Source organism: Mobula hypostoma, chromosome 1 (assembly GCF_963921235.1).
Source record: "Mobula hypostoma chromosome 1, sMobHyp1.1, whole genome shotgun sequence".
NCBI classification, from domain to species: Eukaryota; Metazoa; Chordata; class Chondrichthyes; order Myliobatiformes; family Myliobatidae; genus Mobula; species Mobula hypostoma.
The window spans coordinates 191640133-191659796 of NC_086097.1; the positions used below are offsets into that span (position 1 = coordinate 191640133).

At 41.5% G+C, this 19664-nt stretch overlaps 1 protein-coding gene across 2 annotated transcripts in view; it reads left to right on the forward strand.

Annotated features, from left to right (window-relative positions):
• The first annotated feature begins 1889 nt into the window (after positions 1-1889).
• The window catches only part of snx16 (sorting nexin 16), a 52724-nt gene continuing 34949 nt past the window's right edge, over positions 1890-19664 (forward strand). Inside the window, exons 1-2 of one of the 2 annotated variants that reach the window (XM_063061921.1) lie at positions 1890-2513; positions 10589-11044. In XM_063061921.1, coding sequence (XP_062917991.1) covers positions 10664-11044 — 381 coding nt within the window. In that variant the 5' untranslated portion in view covers positions 1890-2513; positions 10589-10663. Of the gene's footprint in view, positions 2514-2741; positions 2881-10588; positions 11045-19664 lie in introns of those variants that run through there. The other variant, XM_063061930.1, reaches the window with a different exon arrangement.

Sequence of the window (19664 nt, forward strand, 5' to 3'; positions counted from 1 at the left end):
TCCATCTTTACTTTCACTACCCCATATAGGATTATGGGCATTGAAATCTCCAACCCAGATTACTGGGGATCTTACTTTATTCATAATTTCATCCAAATCTGATAACATCATATTACCTGGATTATAAAATTTAATCCAAGTTATTTGACCATGAGAGCTCCAAACCTCCACAGCCACAATTTCAAGGTTAGATTTAATATCAAGTCTTCTAAACTGGAGTCCTGTTTTTATGAAAGTTGCACACCCTCCACCAGATTTACCTGTTCTGTCAGCTCTCAAACTATCATATCCAGGGATCACAAAATCTAAATGAGGCTTTAACCATGTCTCCTGTATACAGATCAAATCAGGCTTGTCTTTAAAAGTTCCAACAAATCTTTTTAATTCTTGACTATTTGCAGATAAACTTCTTGCATTCCATTGTAATATTAAAAACATCGAAATACTAATTATTGGCCTCTTCATCCACATAAAGCTCCTCCGTACCCTCTGACCCCGACAACTGGGAAGTATTCAGTGATTATTTGTCTGTCATATACTCATGTAATTTTTCCGGCGAAATCTGTTTTATACCAAGGAATCTCTCTGCAGCTCCAACAACTACTTTTATCATATCCGACCTCTTCGCTGTAGTTTTAGCCCCAACCAGTACGTCAACAACAAATGCCAAAAAAGACTCTTTAGTCATCAACAACATGCCTGAAGGAACCATAGTTGGAGGACTCGGAATGAACTGACTCCCCATCAAGCAACTGAAGCTGAACCCAGAAGCTGTTTATGTAGCCAGCCCAAAATGAGAATCATGTGCCTCAATTAAGGCACCAACAGAACAAGGGAAATCAGAAAACCTGGAATAAGGATCGACGGACTGGTCTGTGAACCGGAATGCGGACTTCATGGACTGGACCATGACAATGCTGGGGTAGATTGTGAGTCAAATTATTTTTATATGGATTCAGGCTGCCAGGGTACATATCTAGCAAGCAAGACCCAAATAGTGCTTCAACTATTTCCTATTTGACCCTACAACAGAGACCAAAAAAGCAAATTTCTTTGCTGCTAGATGCATTAGAGGTCCTATCAGTTTTACAAGACCTGAAACACCCTACGACCTGGGGTTCATGACTAAAGATGTGTCCAAGTAGCACCAGAAGGTGTATTCTACAACTAACACAGTAACAACAAATTGGAGACTTAAGAAACTGCAGAGGGTGGAATTTGGAACAATACACAAAACGTTGGAGGAAGTCAGCAGCTCAGGCATCACCTGTGGAAGAAAATGGACACTTAAATTCTTTTAGTGCAAGATGCTCCATCTGGATTCTATAAATCCAGATTAAAGATGACTAAAATGATTTTATTTGGGATAACGGGGAAAGATCATCGATATGCAAAATATGCCATTTTATCTGTCCATGCTTTGTTGGTCTTCCATCACTATACTTACTGCCATACTTATTATTTCATTATATACTGTTTACTCTGTGAACTTCATTGGAGCGAGAAATTTCATCACACCCTGGTATTAGCTCTAATTTGATCCTTTAAATTATTGAATAATAGGATTTATCCTGATGAAGGGAAAATGTTTTAAAATATACAGAAATCCAAACTAGAGGTTATAAGTGCAAATTAGTAACTAATTAATTGAATATTACTATTCGGAAGAAAACTCTTCAAAAGAATGTCAAAAATATGTACCTACCCTTTAAGTAGTTGAGATGGACAGTGGATATTCATGAAGACAAGGACACTATCACGGTTATAATAGGCGGGTTTGGAGGGCATTATCAGTGTGGGTGAAAGTCTGGGGTGTGTATTCACGGTTCATCAGGTGAGCCGGCGGAAGGAGGTTACCTCGACCCATGTAAACGGAAGGAAAAGGATTAATTGAAGCGGCAAGAAGATAATCATGCAAAGCGTAATAAAGACATAAGTAAATTACTCCAAAAGCTAGTTTCGTTGGTTTTAGTAATCTCATATACTTACTGCACTGCCTCTTAGCAGTACATTTGTGCAACTCATGGCTATATTTTTGTTGTTAAGGAGATTCGGTTGTTAATTTATCACGAGTGATTGGATATATGCCTGGAGGTTTAATCACATGATCTTCTGTATGCCACACCATGTACCCAATTCTTTCCAACTCCTCCGAATAATCGCTAATAATAAAAAAATGCCCTCACGATAGTCTTCAAAGTGCGCCAGTAGTAACGTCTGGGATCATAATTTTAATCCGAGAGATTCCAGGAAAATACTGGAAGTTGATAAATAATTTTCCTGCCTGTATCCAATGGGCCGGTAGTGGGCGGTGACTCGCTCGCACACCTCCCTTCTGCTCTGGCAGAGTTTTTATTAATTTGTAACGAATGAGCTGGAGGCTTGTTGATTTTTTTTGGAGTAGGGAGGTCACACGATGAATGGAATCCCAAGCTACCCGACGCAGATTTGGTGGCTGTGGTGACGCAGCAGGCGGTGACTGCGGGAGCTCGGTGAACCACTTGTTCTTACCAGTAAGTGTAAGGTTTGGTGATCTGGAGTTCTCCTCGCTGGTAGCGGAGGTAATGGGGACTGGCCGTTGGTTGCTGGAGTTTGCCCCGACATTGCCGCTGGTGCCTGCAGCAGGCGGAGCGCGTGATGCCGTTTGTTTGGGCCATTTGTCACGCCCCGTGCCGCGGCTCCCGGGCGACGTTGCAAACGGGCGGCCGCCAGTTCCCGCGAGCCCCTGCTCCTCAGGTCGGCCGCAGTGACCGGGGGACTGCTTCCGAAGGCTCCGTCAAGCGTTTGTATAAGCTTGGTTCCTGCCAGCCCCGTACTCGATTACTACAGCGATGCACTGGACTAGAGGGTCTCCTGACCGGAGTGCAGCAAATGAGAAATGTAACGTGATTACATTATTAGACTCGCGGGGTTGTGGAGTGTATCGCACTTCGCATGACCGAACATGAACGCGTTCGACGTGGGGAATGTATGGCATGTTAACACGTGTAATCTTACAAGTTTAGTTTGGTATTTTCGGGTATTCATGAAAAGATTTGCCCCCCCCCCTCCAACGTGCGTGTGTTTTTCGAGTTTCCCCGACCTGGGACTTCGCAAAAGCATTATGGGTTTGAAAGATGGCGTGTATTGACATATTTGAACGTCAGACAGGTAGCTTGGTGCAAAGGGATGAATAATGTCATCTATCGGGGTCAAGATGGGGTGTCAAAGATCTTGAAAGTTTACAATCCTATTCTGTTAGATGTACCCTCTATTGAGGTATTAAAACCAAGCCATAGATTTTGTCCTAGTTCCCCAAAAATACATTGGATAGTGCATTTATAACTTCCCTATTCTTGTAATCTATTCTCAGTTGAGGCTTTTTGTCTGATTTCCATTATTATTTTGTTGGTGGTTCTGTTTACACCTGCCTAGGTCTGGAGCTTTGTCATTAAAACAGGACACGGCAGAAGTACTCATTAGGTAGCAGCTGTGTGGTGAAGTGTGTTAGTTAACATTGTAGGTCTCTCATCGGAGTGAAGACTGCTGAGTATTTCCAGTATTTTCTGTCATGTCTTCATACTTTTTGCTTTTCAACTGCTAGTATTTGCTGTCACAATACAAATGTCTTTAGTAATGTGATTATACTCCCTTTATTGGACCAGAAAGCAAAGGAGTGGAATTGGGCCATTCGGCCCAGTGAGTCTTCTCCACCGTTTCTTCATGGCTGTTTTCCCTCTTAACTCCATTCTCCTGCCTTCTCTCCGTAACCTTTCACACGCCGACTAATTAAGAACCTATCATTTTCCTCCTTAAGTATACTCAATGACATCCTTCACAGTCATCTGTGGCAATGAATTCCATAGATTCACGATCCTTTGACTAAAGAAATTCCTCCTCTTCTCCATTCTAAATGGATGTCCCTCTATTCTGAGACTGTATCCTCTGGTCCTAGACTCCCCCACTATAGGAAACATCCTCCCAACATCTACTCTATCTTGGTCTTTCAACATTTGAAAGGTTTCAATGAGACCCCCCCCCCACACCCCACATTCTAATTTCCAGCGAGTACTGGCTCAAGCCATCAAATGCTCCTCATTTCATTCGCTAAATCATTCACATGAATCTCCTCTGAACCCTCTCCAATGTTGGTACATCCTTTCTTAGATAAGGTGCCCTAAACTACTAGCAATGTTCCAAGTGAGGCCTCACCAGTGCCTTAAAGCCTAAGCATTGCATTCTTGCTTTCGTATTCTAGTCCTCTCGAAATAAGTGTTAACATGATTTTTACAAAGCTTTCTCACAGATCCATGACTAAAAGGCTGATCCAGGAGATGAGCTTCATATTGCAGATGATTTTTATATTTTCTTCCAAAGCTTTGGACTTCAACAGCAGAAGGCCCAAATGTGAATGGTGGCTTTTATGTGTGTGTGTGTTTTTTTACAAAGATACAGTTGAGGAGGGTCTAGACAATTCAAGTCATTAGTTTTCAAAATAAGTAGACTTTAAGACTTGCACTTACTGAAAATATAAATTTAGGGAGAACAGAATTGAGTGTACTGAACTGTTTGCAGTGGAATTTTAACTAATCTCAGGCGTGAGTGAATGATGGAAGGTTAGCATGGATCATATTGGAATAGTCAAGTTGATGGAATGCAATATTATTTGTACAGTGAATGTAAAGAAAGACGTGCATGTGTATATTATAAATAGTGCATCTTTGAACCAAAGCTTGGATAAGAATTCGGTGAGCAAGTGGATAATCTTGCAGCATGAATTTGTCTTGAGCAAAATTCTGAGCTACTTACTTCAGAAAGGAAAATAATAACTTCGAAGAATTTGTAATTCTTGATTGTATTATGCAGGTGGAGATTCCTTTTTGTCAATCACTGAGATAGAGCTGGGTGTTGGTCAGTAGTTTTGCAACAACTGAAATGATACCTAAATAACCAGCCAAAGACAAGTAGATATAAAAAGTGTCAAAGATCTCCTGGGGGCATTTGAGGAAATGGAAAGAAAAGCCATTGTAGCTGATTCTGAATGCTGCTTCACAGAATAATAGAAATGGGAAACTAATTTCACACACATTGAAAATCTACAAAGGAAGAGGGTAGTTTGACTTTAAAAGCTGCGCGGGGATTCAGAGTTTCCCACTAGTGCAGATGAATTAATGCCACCATGGACCTCGCATTCAAATGGAGTTGGTTACCTGAATTTTTGATTTTGGTGGCAGGGTTGAAGGATTCTGACTATCAAATAGACATTTGGAAGTTTTTCCAGAGGAAAGAAATGTTCAAAAAGTTTTGATTCTGGTCAAGAGGGTGCCTGTGTACAACAGCAGGATAGACCATGAAACCATATTTCACCTTTGTCTTCTATGTTTTTCATCTTGAATTTGATTGTGGAATTGTTGGAACCTGCGATTTGCAGTTTGGAGATCATTTGGGTGTTTTCAGCACCCTGCAGTCTCCGAGAGGATTCCCAGAGGTGGGGGGGGGGGTGTGGTGTTCGACTCAATTTTGCTGATTGAAACTTCCATTGTTCGATTAAAGTGATGAGGGAGATTGGAACATCGAGGCAAATGTAGAAGGTGAGTGCCAGCTGCCTGCCTTTTGATCGCTGGTGCCAGAGAGGGAGGACCTTGCTGCTATGCCCCGAGAATGTTACCCAGGTTTTCTGCATTTTGGATATGGGCTTGGACTATAGACCTTTTTCATGTTTATAGTTATTTTTTTTGTTGGATGTTTCTTGTTTTGTATTGTGGAGATGGGTGGCATTTGGGGGGTGATGAATGTGCTGCCTTTTTTTTTGTTTCATGGCTATCTTGAGGAAGAATTTCAGAGTTGTATACTTTGATAATTAACCTTTGAACAAATGGAGTTGTGGAGCTTGGTTTACTTTCAAGCTCAGTGTCAGATAGAAGCAGGATTATTTCCCTGTTGGGGGGGGGGACAGCAGATATGAAGAATGAGAATAGAATATTTGAGAAGGAGAGCTGCTGGTATACTGGAGACAAAGAGTGCAAGGTTTGAATAGGGCAGAGATCTTTTACAGCTGGCAGCCATTAGGTGTCATCTATTTTGTAAATATGTTTATTGAAAATGTATGAAGCATGCTATTCAGCCAAATGTCTGCCAGTTGCAAAAGAGGTCTTAACCCTGTTTAACCTTCAACATTTTGTCAAGGCTCTTAGTTATGCAATGTTCAATGTTACTCAAGGCTTCCAAACGCCAACGGACATAGTTTACGCCTGCCAAGAATGTCTCAGCAAAAATATCCTCTTAAGGATTGGGCAGTTCACATTGAGGAACACCTGTATTGCATGTTGCCTGGATTAGGCCAGGAGTACACCAGTAAGTAGGTCCCTCCAAGAGGCTGAACTTGAATAACCCTTTCAGATACTTCAGTTGTAACCTCGTGCATTTCATTTGTGCATTTGTCTACTTAACTAGGCCACAGAAGCAGCTGGAAACCTGTTAGTCTGGTGGACATTGCAGAGACTGGAGTGCTTCCTGGATGCAGTTCCCATGTGTTTATAGTTAAAACAAAAAAAGAACACGCACATTGCTGGAGGAATTGAGTGGATTGGCAACATTGATGAAGGGAAATGGACGATAAATCTCTCAGGTTGAGACGCTTCATCAGGACTCGAACATCAACTAACATTTCTGTTCGTGGATGTTGCCTGACCCAGCATTTTGTATGTCACTACAGAGTTCCAGCATTTGCAGTCGGTCTTGTGTCTCTACAAGGAATTACAGTATGGGTGTTCAATTACACATCTAAAAATGGTTTAAATGTGAGGAGTTTCTACCTCAACTTCCTGTTTCCAACTCCTCTATCAATTGCTTTAGGTTTGTATAAAATCATTTACAGTGTAGACAAGGTGCATGGTCAACTTCCCAGGGTAGTGAAGTCTAAAACTAGAGGACGTAGATTCGAGGTGAGAAAGGAAAGACCCAAGGATACACATTTTTTATGCAGAGAATGGTGAGTTAATCGACTGAGCTGCCAGGGGAAACTATTGAGGCAGATGCTGATACATTTTTAGCAGGCACTTGGACTGGTAATTGGATTAAGAAAACAGTTTGCAGTGATATAGCCCAAACACAGGCAAATACCTTGATGGACAAGGGCTGAAGGACCTGTTTCCATACTATGTCGTTCTGATGCTGAGAGCTGTTAACGAGTAGACGGATTCAGAATTGGTGAGGAGAAGAGAAAGGGGGGTAAGAGTCCAGGATCATTGGCAAGATAAACTTCAAGGGTGCTGGAGATTTGGGCTTGCGTTAGGAAGTGACCTTTTCTGCCAAACAGCCATTGATTTAACTGAACTTTTATTCAGAGACATGAGACTGCGAATGGCAGAGCGAAAAATAAACTTCTGGAAGAACTCTGCATTTAAGCAGAATCTGTGGAGGTAAATGAATGGTTGACAGATCTGGTTGAGATCCTGCACAAGACTTTTAGTCATTTGTCTTGATGTCATTTTTTTTTTAATGCTCTGTAAAGTGCCTGAGGAAGTCTTGCTATATAACTCAAGTTGACTTGATGGTCTATTTGGAATTATTTTGAAGGGGATTTTCCCCCAGCAATTTAAGTGCAGATCATGGATCTCGGGGAGGTTGTTTGCCCTTCCCTCTCCTGTCCAATAAGAGATTGCACTTATTTTTAGCAAATTCCCAAAGCTAGTTTGCTGGCCTTCCCCTCAGAGTACTTGGAGGTGCAAAGTCAACTGACCATTCCTCCAAATTAGTCCGCCTGTTAAACCAGTTTAAACAATATTACTGATGTGCAGAACTGATTAGGGGACTGCTTCATTGAGCGCCTTCACTCCATTCACTGTGGCAGCCGGAGTATCCCCATTACTAGCCTTGTTACTTCTACCTCCCATTCCCATACAGATGTCTATCCATGGCTGCTTCCACTGCCAGGTCGAGGTTAAAAGTAAATTAGAAGAACAGCACCTCGTATCCACCTGGTGTAGTCTCCAGAGTAGTAAATTCTGTAACTCCAAATAGCCACTTCCCTGTCCCTTTTCCTCCTTTATTCCCTTCAGTCCCACAGGGGACTGTCTTGTCTCCCTTTCTCTTCACCATTTACACCTTGGACTTCAACTACTGCACAGAGTCTTGTCATCTTCAGAAGTTTTCAGATGACTCTGCCATAGTTGGATGCATCAGCAAGGGAGATGAGGTTGAGTACAGGGCTACGGTAGGAAACTTTGTCACATGGTGTGAGCAGAATTATCTGCAGCTTAATGTGAAAAAGACTAAGGAGCTGGTGGTAGACCTGAGGAGAGCTAAGGTACCGGTGACCCCTGTTTCCATCCAGGGGGTCGGTGTGGACATGGTGGAGGATTACAAATACCTGGGGATACGAATTGACAATAAACTGGACTGGTCAAAGAACACTGAGGCTGTCTACAAGAAGAGTCAGAGCCGTCTCTACTTCCTGAGGAGACTGAGGTCCTTTAACATCTGCCGGACGATGCTGAGGATGTTCTACGAGTCTGTGGTGGCCAGTGCTATCATGTTTGCTGTTGTGTGCTGGGGCAGCAGGCTGAGGGTAGCAGACACCAACAGAATCAACAAACTCATTCGTAAGGCCAATGATGTTGTGGGGATGGAACTGGACTCTCTGACGGTGGTGTCTGAAAAGAGGATCCTGTCTAAGTTGCATACCATTTTGGTCAATGTCTCCCATCCACTACATAATGTACTGGGTGGGTACATTCAGCCAGAGACTCATTCCACCGAGATGCAGCACAGAGCGTCACAGGAAGTCATTCCTGCCTGTGGCCATCAAACTTTACAACTCTTCCCTTGGAGGGTCAGACATCCCGAGCCAATAGGCTGGTCCTGGACTTATTTCATAATTTACATATTACTATTTAACTATTTATGGTTCTATTACTATTTATTATTTATGGTGCAACTGTAATGAAAACCAATTTCCCCCTGGGATCAATAAAGTATGACTGACTATCCTCTTCTCCCTCTTCCTGCTTCAAGCACCCCCCCCCCAATGTCCTATGCTTCCAGACTCCCTTCCCTATGTCCTTCTCTTTATCTTGTGCTCCACTGTTCTCTCCTCTCAGATTACATCCTAAGCCCTTTGTCACTCCTCTACTACCTCCCTTCTGTCTTCTGCTCTTCTGCCCTTCTCTCTCCCTCATGTCATTCCCCCTCCCCCCCCATGTGGATCCACTTATCACCTGTTGCCTCTCGTTCCCCTATCCCCTCCACCTTTTCCTACTGACTATTTCCCCTCTATTACCTGTCGTAGGGTCTTGACTTAAAATATTTGATCTGAGTATATCCTGGAAATGAGGACAGGTGAGGCAGAAAGAGAATTGTGCAATTAAAATTGTAGTGGATTTTTTTTCATGTCCCTGAGGTGGTCCCTTGTTACCTTGAATTGCACCCCTTTATATTTGCTTTTTGATTTGTGTGCTAGATTAATGCTTGAAGACTTTGTTAAAAATAACAGTGCAGGTGCTACAAGTATTTGGTCAGATAGCATCTGTGGATAGAGGAATGGGTTTGTGTGTAAAGTTGGCATGCAGCAGATGTTGCCTGATCTGAGTATATCAAGCATGCTGTTTTTGACTAAAGTACAGGCTGTTTTCAGCCATATCTATTTGTGAATTGTAATAATCGTTGACCTTATGACATGACTATAAACAATGCATCCCTTTTAACTTTTTTCCTGGTGAATGATCTGTCCCAATTTATGTTGGGATAGGCAATAGTTAAAAGCAATATAATATTTTACTGCTTACTACATCAGTTCAGTGCTCTTTATTTAAACATTAAACTAGATTTCATTTGTAAAGGACTTTCACCTGATAATTTAAGGTTTTTGCAGCCATCTGTATGTGTAGAGTATGTGGGTGGCTCAGTAATGTAGCTAGTAGAGCCACTGCCTAGCTGGGTTCAAACCTCATCTTGTGCTGTCTTTGTGGAGTTTTAACTGATTGCACAAGTTTTCCCTGCGTCCTAAAGCATGTATCGGTTCGTAGGTAATTGGTGACTATAAATTGCCCTAGCATGCAGATTAGTGATGGAATTGAGGGTGTCTGTAGTTAAGCAATTGGAATTAAGGTTGAGATTCGTGTAGGTGTATAGAAAATGTGGACTGAAGGTGCTGTTTCTCGTTAAGATCAATGACTATAATGTGCATGCTAATTTTATTCCGTTGTGGCATTTATAAACATGAATAGTGTTTGAAAGTGAAAATGCTTGACCCCAGACTACCTTCTACATATTGAACATCTCAGACTGTAATCTCCCAGATCATTGATCTTTGGGTTTAAAAGTCCTTGTGTTTCATTATTAGTTGTAGAAGACCCATTGTTGCTTTTATCAAAAAGTGGCAAAATATTACTTGTAAAAATTCTGTATGTTTTGACATTTAATATTTTTGTAGTGCTTTGAGTTAAAAAGCTAAAGAAATTTGATATGTCATGTACAAAACTGTCAAAGTTGATTTTTTTTTCAGTATGACAATTATATAAATTTATAGAAGTTTTTATAAGTTGGTCTTTGTGTAATGGACATTATGCTTAAATTACATTTATGATTTTTTCCCTTTTTTTTAATACAGTTCAGAGGCCACTTTGATTTGCCTTCCGATGCCTGGTAGAGAGATACTGGTTGCAGAATACTGCTCGATAAAAGGATGACAACATCATTCGTACCTGTACCCTTGCCTCTGGGGAATCCCTCTGGCGGAACACCTGCAAATCGAAGTCGGAGGAGTTCTTCCCTTCAGTCTTTGGACAGTGTATCCACCAGTTCAAACTCATCAAAAGGTCAAGGGGACAGTTTACATTCTGGTGGATTTAGAAAGACTGTCACTTCCGAGCACTTGGCTTCTACAAGCTTGATAAATAACAGTCCTTCATTAAGAACTAGACTCAATGGGTCAAACCCAACAATTGAATATTTATCGAGACCTGCGGATTCTGAGAGAGTGACTGATTCAGCAAATTGGGAAGAGAGACCTCCCACACCTACTATGTTAGGATATGAGGTTATGGAAGAAAGAGCAAAGTTTACGGTAAGATTCTGAAAAACATAAGGATGTGCAAATTCCTGGGCCAAGACAGGATACACCCCAGGTGACTGAAAGAAGTAAAGGAAGTGATTGGAGGGGAGTTGACTACCTGTGTCCTTCCTGACTACAGGAGTAGTGCCACAGTGTTGTTGAAGAAAGATAATTGGATAATTCTGGGTATTATAGACCGATATGGCTTACATCAGTGGTGGGCAAACTGAAGCAGAGGACTCTCAAAGACAGAATTTACAAGCATTTGGAGAAGTATATTCTTATTAGGAATAGTCAGCATGGCTTTGCAGGGATTTTTAGCAATGTGGGGTCCAAATCCATAGATCCTTCAAAGTTGCCACTTGAGTCAATAGGTCATTAAGAAGGCGGTTGATGTGCTAGTCTTCATTAGTTGGGACATCGATTTTTTTTTTAAAGAGCTGCGGGCTTATGTTGCTGCTGTTAAAACTTTGGTTCGACTTGGAGTATTGTGTTCTGGTTGCCTTGTTATAGGAAGGATGCTGAATTTTTAGAGAAGGTGCAGAGGAGACTTACCAAGATGCTGCCTGGATTCATGAGCATGTATTATGAGGAATAAGCTAGGGGTTTTCTCTTTGGGGTGAAGGATGTTGAGAGGCAGCTTGATAGAGGTGCATAAAGTTGAGATTCACAGAATAAATAACCAGGGCCTTTTTCCCCAGGGTGGGATAACCAATACCAGTGGACGTCAGTATATGGTTAGTGCAGTAAAGTTTAGGGACGATGTCTTTTGTACTGCATACTAGGTACCTGGACACCACAACTGGGCATGTGGTAGAGGGTAATACAGTAGAAACATTTATTGTAAGAAACTCTTAAGATGGGTACATGGATGCAAGATAAATGGAGGGTTATGGACTGTGTAGAAGGGAAGGGTTAGATTGATAGTGGAGTAGCTTTATATAGGTCGGCATAATATCGTGTGTGGAAAGGCCTTTGTTCTATGTTCTGTGATGCATTTGACCATGTGGATGCTTATGGATAAGGAAGATTGTCTGAGGCTGCAGCTAGCTAAAAACTCAAATAGATCAACGAGTGGAGAATCTGCAGATGAAATTTAATCTGACAGCTGTAAGATGATGCATTTGGGGAAGTTGTAAGGGGAGAACATTACAGCACCAAAGGTAGGGTCCTAGATGAACAGGGGGGACCTTGGGTTCAAATCCATATTTCCCTACAAGTGGCCACATGGTTGTGAAGGCATATGGCAAGCATGACTTCACAGGTCAAGGCATAGAATATAAAAGCTGAGGTGTTGAGTTTACACATCATTGGTTAGGTAGCGTTGGACCTCTGAAGGGAGTTAAAGGAATGATTTTACTGTGGTTGATATTTGGAGCTCTTTGCTGGGAGTGGTAGAATTGAATATACGATGGATTCCAGTTAATTTAGGCAGCTGTTTATTTGACCCAGCTCTTAAAGAACAAACTAAATCAAGAAAATAACCGGGATTCTCTGGTTATTTCGGACATTTAGCTGCTTAATTGAGGCAGGAAAATGTTGCCGAACAGTTTCTAACTACAGTTAGTTGCGTGCATTTGTGCAGCCATTAAACACAGTACATCATGCTAAGAGCGATCAGTTTTCATATACCATCAGTTGTGTGTTTCTGTTCAAAAAGCAATGATTTTTTTTTCCCTACACTGATAGTTGGCGAGGAATAAGCAATAAGACATTTGGAACTGTTTTGCACACCGTGGTTTCAAGCATGCAGGCTTGGAGATGCTAGAAACAGCTGCGAGTGAAAATGAAATGATTTCACTTGTTCAAGTTAAGAATTACAAAGGTATTGACAATTATCTTGAATGTTACAGTGAAAATGAATATTAGGAGGATGCATTTATTTATATCATTGTATCAAGCCAGTCCATTATCTGCACTAGGAGTCTGCACTGATTTTGTTCATTTACAGTTAATCAAGTGATCATGACCAAATTCCTCAGTCAATATCTATTAGGAACAAATACTTTCACAGTACTGTGGAGGTATTAGTAGTGTTCTAATTTGTTCTGTATTTCATTTAAATGCATAACTTGTTACTCAGTTAAATGGTAGCTAGTATTTTTATACCATTTTAAATAGAAACTTCAGCTAATTAGGACAACAATTTAATTGGGCCAAAATGTACTGATCCTTGTGTGTCCTAATTAACCAGAATCCACTGTAATTATTGTTTATTTGACATTAACACTGGTATTTAAATAGGCAGGTCAAAGAAAGATATAACCTCATGAGCACAAATTGGATATGTCAGTATCTGCATATTCCAAAGGGTGAGGGGGTGGGAATATGTTAATTATACATTTCTGAATTGGGTGCTTAAGATGAAAATGCTTACTGTAATGTTTAAGCTTTCATATCCTGGTTTGGGTGCTTATATAATATGTTATACCACCCACTTGTTTACAAAACCTGCTTGTTTTGTTTTTAATTGGTTGGCTCACAATTATTACCGTAGCTCTGGTTTCCTACTGACTTGGCTCAAAATGTACTGCAGGTCCCTATGGCTCTCCACCTATTTTGATCGCTGGGGAGGTGTAAGGAAGATGGATTTAAAAAAACAATAGTGCATCTGATAGCAGCTGGAAACTTGTTCTGTAGACATTTAGCACAACTGTGCCTTTTTCTTGAATTTGTTATTTTTGCTCTTGGTTTGATTTGGAAACCTGGCAAGAAGACAGCAGTGCTTTGAAGAGAATTTTTGCGTGTGGTGGAGTTTTGGATGTCTACAGGCTTTAAGATGTGGGCTGTTTGGGTTTCAGTAATCTTTGTACAGCGGTGCTAGGAAGTTTGTGAAGCCTTTAGAATTTCCTGTTTCTGCATAAATGACCTAAAATGTGATCAGATCTTCACACAAGCCCTAAAACTAATAAAGCAAACCCAATTAAAAATAACTTGAATCATACTTTTTATTTATTGAGAAAAATGATCCTATATTACATGTATTTGTTAAATGTAGAAGTACAAACGTTCGCTTTACGAAACCTCATTGTTACGAAAGGCCTACATTAGTACCCTGTTTTGGCTTTCAGAAGGTGTTTTCAGTGTTACGAAAAAAATCGCGCGAAAAAGCAACGCGCGATAAAAGGCAGCGCGCGCCCCGAGCAGCCGCTCTCCCCCGGATTCGGAACTGCATTCTCGCCGGCATTGCTTAAACACGTGCCTGTGAGCAGCCGTTAGTAAGATGAGTTCTAAGGTATCGGGAAAGTCTAAAAGAGCTCGTAAGGGTGTTACACTTAGCATAAAACTAGACATAATTGTGCGTTTTGATCGTGGTGAACGAAGTAAGGACTAAGTGAGTTTGGCTTGTGGAAGCTGACGAAGATGATGTTGCAGAAGTTTTGGCATCCCATGACCAAGAACTGATAGATGAAGGGCTGATGCAGTTGGAAGAAGAAAGGATAACAATCGAAACCGAATGCAGTAGCGAACGGACCGAAAGTGACTGCGTGAGATTTTCGCTGCAATGATAACGTAGGACTATAATTTTGAAAGGGTACATAGGTTTAGGGGATATTTGCAGGATGATTTGAGTCCTTATAAAGAACTGTATTATAGAAAAATGCGCGAGGCTCAGCAGTCAAGCAAGCCTTCCGCATTAGCCACAGCAGACAACGAACCTCGACCTTCAACATCGAGGCAGGCAGTCATAGAAGATGAGCTGCCTGCTCTAATGGAAACAGACGATGAGATGACACCCCAGTGTCCCACCACCCCGCGATTCGAGGAGAATGTAGCGGTAGCCAGGAGGCACACAGCACATCTTTAAGAAAAAAGCCGAAATAAACATGCTAATTAATTAGGTGCTGCCCGACACGTAATTAATTAGCATGTTTATTTCGGCTTTTTTCTTAAAGATGTGCTGTGTGCCTCCTGGCTACCGCTGGACCCCTGCAGGCTTTGCGGTTCGGTGTCTGTCGGTGGCCCGGAGGGTGGGAGCCACTGCACCACCCAACCTGCAACGACTCAGTCTAACACACCATCATCGGTGTGCTCGGTGCTGAACCAATTCCGGTAAGTGATACTACACTGTACATACATTATTTCTACTTTATGTAGGTTGTATATTTTTACGTGTTATTTGGTATGATTTGGCAGCTTCATAGTTTAAATGTTACTGGAGGGCGCTTGCGCCGTGTTTTTGCCAACAGCGCCTGCGTGAGATTTTCGCTACGGAGAATAGTTCAGTAATGATTGTGGAAAAGTACTTCTACTTTATATAGGCTGTATATTTATCATATCATTCCTGCTTTTACTATGTGTTACTGTTATTTTAGGTTTTATGTATTATTTGGCATGATTTGGTAGGTTATTTTTGGGTCTGCGAACGCTCACAAATTTTTCCCATTTAAATGGTAATTGCTTCTTTGCTTTACAACATTTTGGCTTACGAACCGTTTCATAGGAACGCTCTACCTTCAGATGGCGGGGGAAACCTGTATGTGAACCTTTGCTTTCATTAACTAGTGTGACCCCTCCCCCCCCAACCATACAGCAATAACTTCAACCATATGTTTCCAAAAACTGATCAGTCCTGCAGATGGGCTTGGAGGAATTTTAGGCCGCTCCTCCTTACAAAACTGTTTCAACTCTGGGATGTTGGACTGCTTGCTTCAGGTCATTCCACAACATTTCTCTAAGATTAAGGTCAGGACTTTGACTCGGCCATTTCAAAACGCAGTTTCTTCTTTTTAAAACATTCTGATTTACTTATCTTTCAGATTATTGTCTGGTTGCATTATCCAACTGCTATTAAGTTTTAGGTGATGGACTGCTACCTTGATATTGGGTAATACCGTTCCGCCTGACCGGAAGTGCACTGAGAGCGGTAAGCAGCATGAAGGAGTGGGGTGCTTACTGATCTGGCTAACAATGGATGGTGCAATCCGGGGTATATTACGATCGAGGAACGTGTTTGCAGACTGGATATTGAACTTTTTACTGTTGGACTTAGGCCACATTCCACCGTGATACAACACTTGGCGGCACGGGAGGTCGTTCCTGCTTGTGGCCATCGAACGTGCAGCTCCTCCCGTGGAGGGTCAGGCACCCTGAGCCAATAGACTGGTCCTGGACTTATTTTCCATCTGGCATAGTTTTGCATTTTGTTGTTTGATTGTTGGAGTTTTTTGTATTGCTATATTTACGCTCTATTCTTGGTTGGTGCGGCTGTAACAAAACCAAATTTCCCTCGGGATTAATAAAGTATATCTATTGTTATGTACCCCGTAACTGGGTTGCCAAACCAGCAGAAATGGACCACTTTGTTGGAGTCTGGATTACTGGAACTAAGAAAGTTTTATTAAAGAAATAAGTAACACAGTACTCTAATCGTAAGGATATGAATGCAACAGATTAGCAATGATAAAATACACATGTACACAGAACTAGGCTAATAGGAATCAATCAAGCTCTATCGCTGTCTAGGGGTAAAATGATCAGTCTCAAGTGATGCAGAGTTCAGTTCAGCTTAGTACAGTTCGCAGTAATCGCTGTTGTGCTATTAGACAGAGAGAGATTAAGATATGCAAATCTGATTCAGCAGACGTTGATGTTCTTCGCAGTTAGCTTTCGGGCGAACCCTTTTATGTCTTCCGTGGTCACCGACTGTGACCCCCTCAATTCCGGATACGACCGTTCTTCCGCGGTGAACTTGGCACCCAGGCAAGGGCGGACACACACACCAGGTTCCCGCCAATCGTACCTTTTCACCTTGTGCGTCTATGGTCAGTTCCCGTGACCAGACCTCCAAACTCTCACCAACTTGTGGGGGCACACCGCTCTTCCAGGGTCTCATTATCTCGTGATCTCGTGGTGGGTGCAGTGCCTTAGCGAACCTGTTCTTTTTATCCCCCTGCTGGGGTATCGCCTGTCCATCAAACTTCAAACAGTTCAGGTTCAAAGCAACCAGTCTGTCAATACTCGGACTGGTGTCTCTTTCTGTTATCTCTCTCTCCTCTGTCATTAACATTTTGAACTTTTCTCCATTTGTCTCCCTTATCTCTTTCATCAGCATCAATCTTCTGATAACTTGGTTTGCCGTCACACTATCTATCTATATTGTCCTGTAAAATGTCTTGATACAATTTTTAATGCATTGTTCCACCAACGATTGCAAGCTGTCCAGGCCCTGAGGCAGCAAAGCAACCCAAATCATGATGCTCCTTCCTCTATGCTTCACAGTTGGAATGAGGTTTTGGTGTTGGTGTGCAGTACCCTTTTTCCTCCAAATATAGCAGTGTGCACTTCTGCCAGAACGTTTTTAACTTTTGTCTCATCTGTCCACAGGACATTGTCCCAGAATCATTGCAGAACATTCAGATCTTTTGCATACTTGAGACGTGCAGCAATGTTTTGTTTTGGAGAAGAGTGATTTCCTCCATGGTGTCCTTCCATGAACACCATTCTTGTTCAGTGTTTTTCTTATAGTGGACGTAGGAACAGAGACTTTAGCAACACTCACAACATGCTGGAGGAACTCAGCAGGTCGGACAGCATCCGTGGAAATGATCAGTCAACATTTTGGGCCGGAGCCCTTCATTGGGACTGAAGAGGGAAGGGGCAGAGGCCCTGTAAAGGAGGTGGGGGAGGGGGAGGTGGGAAGGAAAGGCTGGTAGGTTCCAGGTGAAAAACCAGTAAGGAGAAAGATAAAGGGGTGGGGGAGGGGAAGCAGGGAGGGGATAGGCAGGAAAGGTGAAGAAGGAATAGGGGAAAGCACAATTGGTAGTAGAAGGAGGTGGAACCATGAGGGAGGTAGTAGGCAGCTGGGGGAGGGGGCAGAGTGAAATGGGGATAGGGGAAGGGGGGAGGGAATTACCAGAAGTTGGAGAATTCAATGTTCATACCAAGGGGCTAGAGACTAACTAGATGGTATACGAGGTCAACGTAGAGACTTCAGCAGGTTCTGGAGTTTTTATGCACGTCTTTTGCTGTTATCTTTGGATTCTTTTTCACTTCAGCATTGTGCTGCTGGTGTGATCTTTGTAGGCTGCCCACTCCCAGGGAGAGTAGCAGCAGTACTGAGTTTCCTCCATTTGTAGGCTCTGTCGGTAATGGACTTTGTGTATTTTTTTAAAAGGACAGGGCACCTCTGCAACCACACCTCCAATCTCAGCTCATTGTTTGGACCACCTAACTCCAAATGGCTTTTGTAGAAGGCATTGCCACAGAGGTTCACATTCTTTTTTTAGGAAATGCATGTAATACTGGATCATTTTGCTCAATAAATGAACAAGCATAATGTTTTATTTATTGGGTTTTTATCTAGTTTTAAGACTTGCATGAAGATCTGAATTTGGGCTTTAAAATCACATTTTCAGTCATATTTGTGCAGAAATGGATAAAATTCTACAGAGTTCACAAATTTCTAAGGCTGCTGTATAGATCCAGATAGTATTATCAGTACCCTTCTAATAAAGTTGCACTTCGAGTTTGAATTTGTGGACCTGAGCATCAAGATGCTTTGAAAATGTGTGTATATGTTCTCTTTCTGAGACAAACTGTGCAAACTAATGGTGCAGCCTATCAGGTGCGAGTACCAGTGCACAAGTTACTTGACACATTTGCCATAAAGGAACTTCTGAAGCATAACTGAGATTTGATTCTATTAAATTGGAAGTGTCAGTAGTAGCTAAGTGAATAGCAGACTTGTGGGTTGGTTTAGGTCCTCAACGTGGTGGCTGTAGGTAAGCTGTAATGTCATCCTACTGTGTAGAGCTTACTCATGCACTCAGCCAAGACAAGTAACTTTAGAAAACTAACATGCTGATTAAAATAGATGTTAAATGTGTTACTGTAGGAAGATGTATTATGCAAACGATTGACAGTTGGATCTCAAATTTGAGTAATGGATATCATACATTATTGTCTAGACTGAAGTATTATTTAGTTTTTTTTCATTTGTAAGGCAGACTGGTGTAGACACAGTTTGAATTGTGTGTTTGAGTTACCTCTGCTGATAAAAGGGGGATGGTCTGACTTACTTGCAGATTGACTTTTGAAAACAGGCACTTGGTAAAAGAGAATTTTATGCTTGGATTATAAACCTTTGATGTGTTGGGAGGGGTGAATTTGTTAATGTGTGTTTCTAAAAGTGTTTTGAACTTGATTTTTGTTTTAACGGTGCTTTCACAAAGAAATATAGTGGGATTTCATTGTTTTGAAACAATTGAGCAAGTTAATTTTGTGGAGTTAAACTCCTATGTATGTTGGAAATAATTATCAATGCTGCTTTATATTTAATAAATACTGGAATGAGGAAGTATACTTAAATGTGATAAAGAAGTAAATATTCTTTTAATGGCATTTAATTAACAGATGCAAAAGTCTCCATGTGCACTGAATTTCCCAACTATTGGTAATACAGATGGCCAGATAAAGGATCTAGTGTTTCGTGGCATATGTGACAAATAAGCTTCTCTCAGGCTTCAAGTTGGGTACGGGTATTTATTATTTAAGCCTGAGAAGAGTGTATTCATCAGAATGTTAGTGATTTGTTTTCTATGCATTTATCACTCTGCAGTGTGTGCCATTGTAAATGTATACAATGTGGTGTGGAAGGCTGAGGCAAATCTAACTGAGTATTTCATAGATC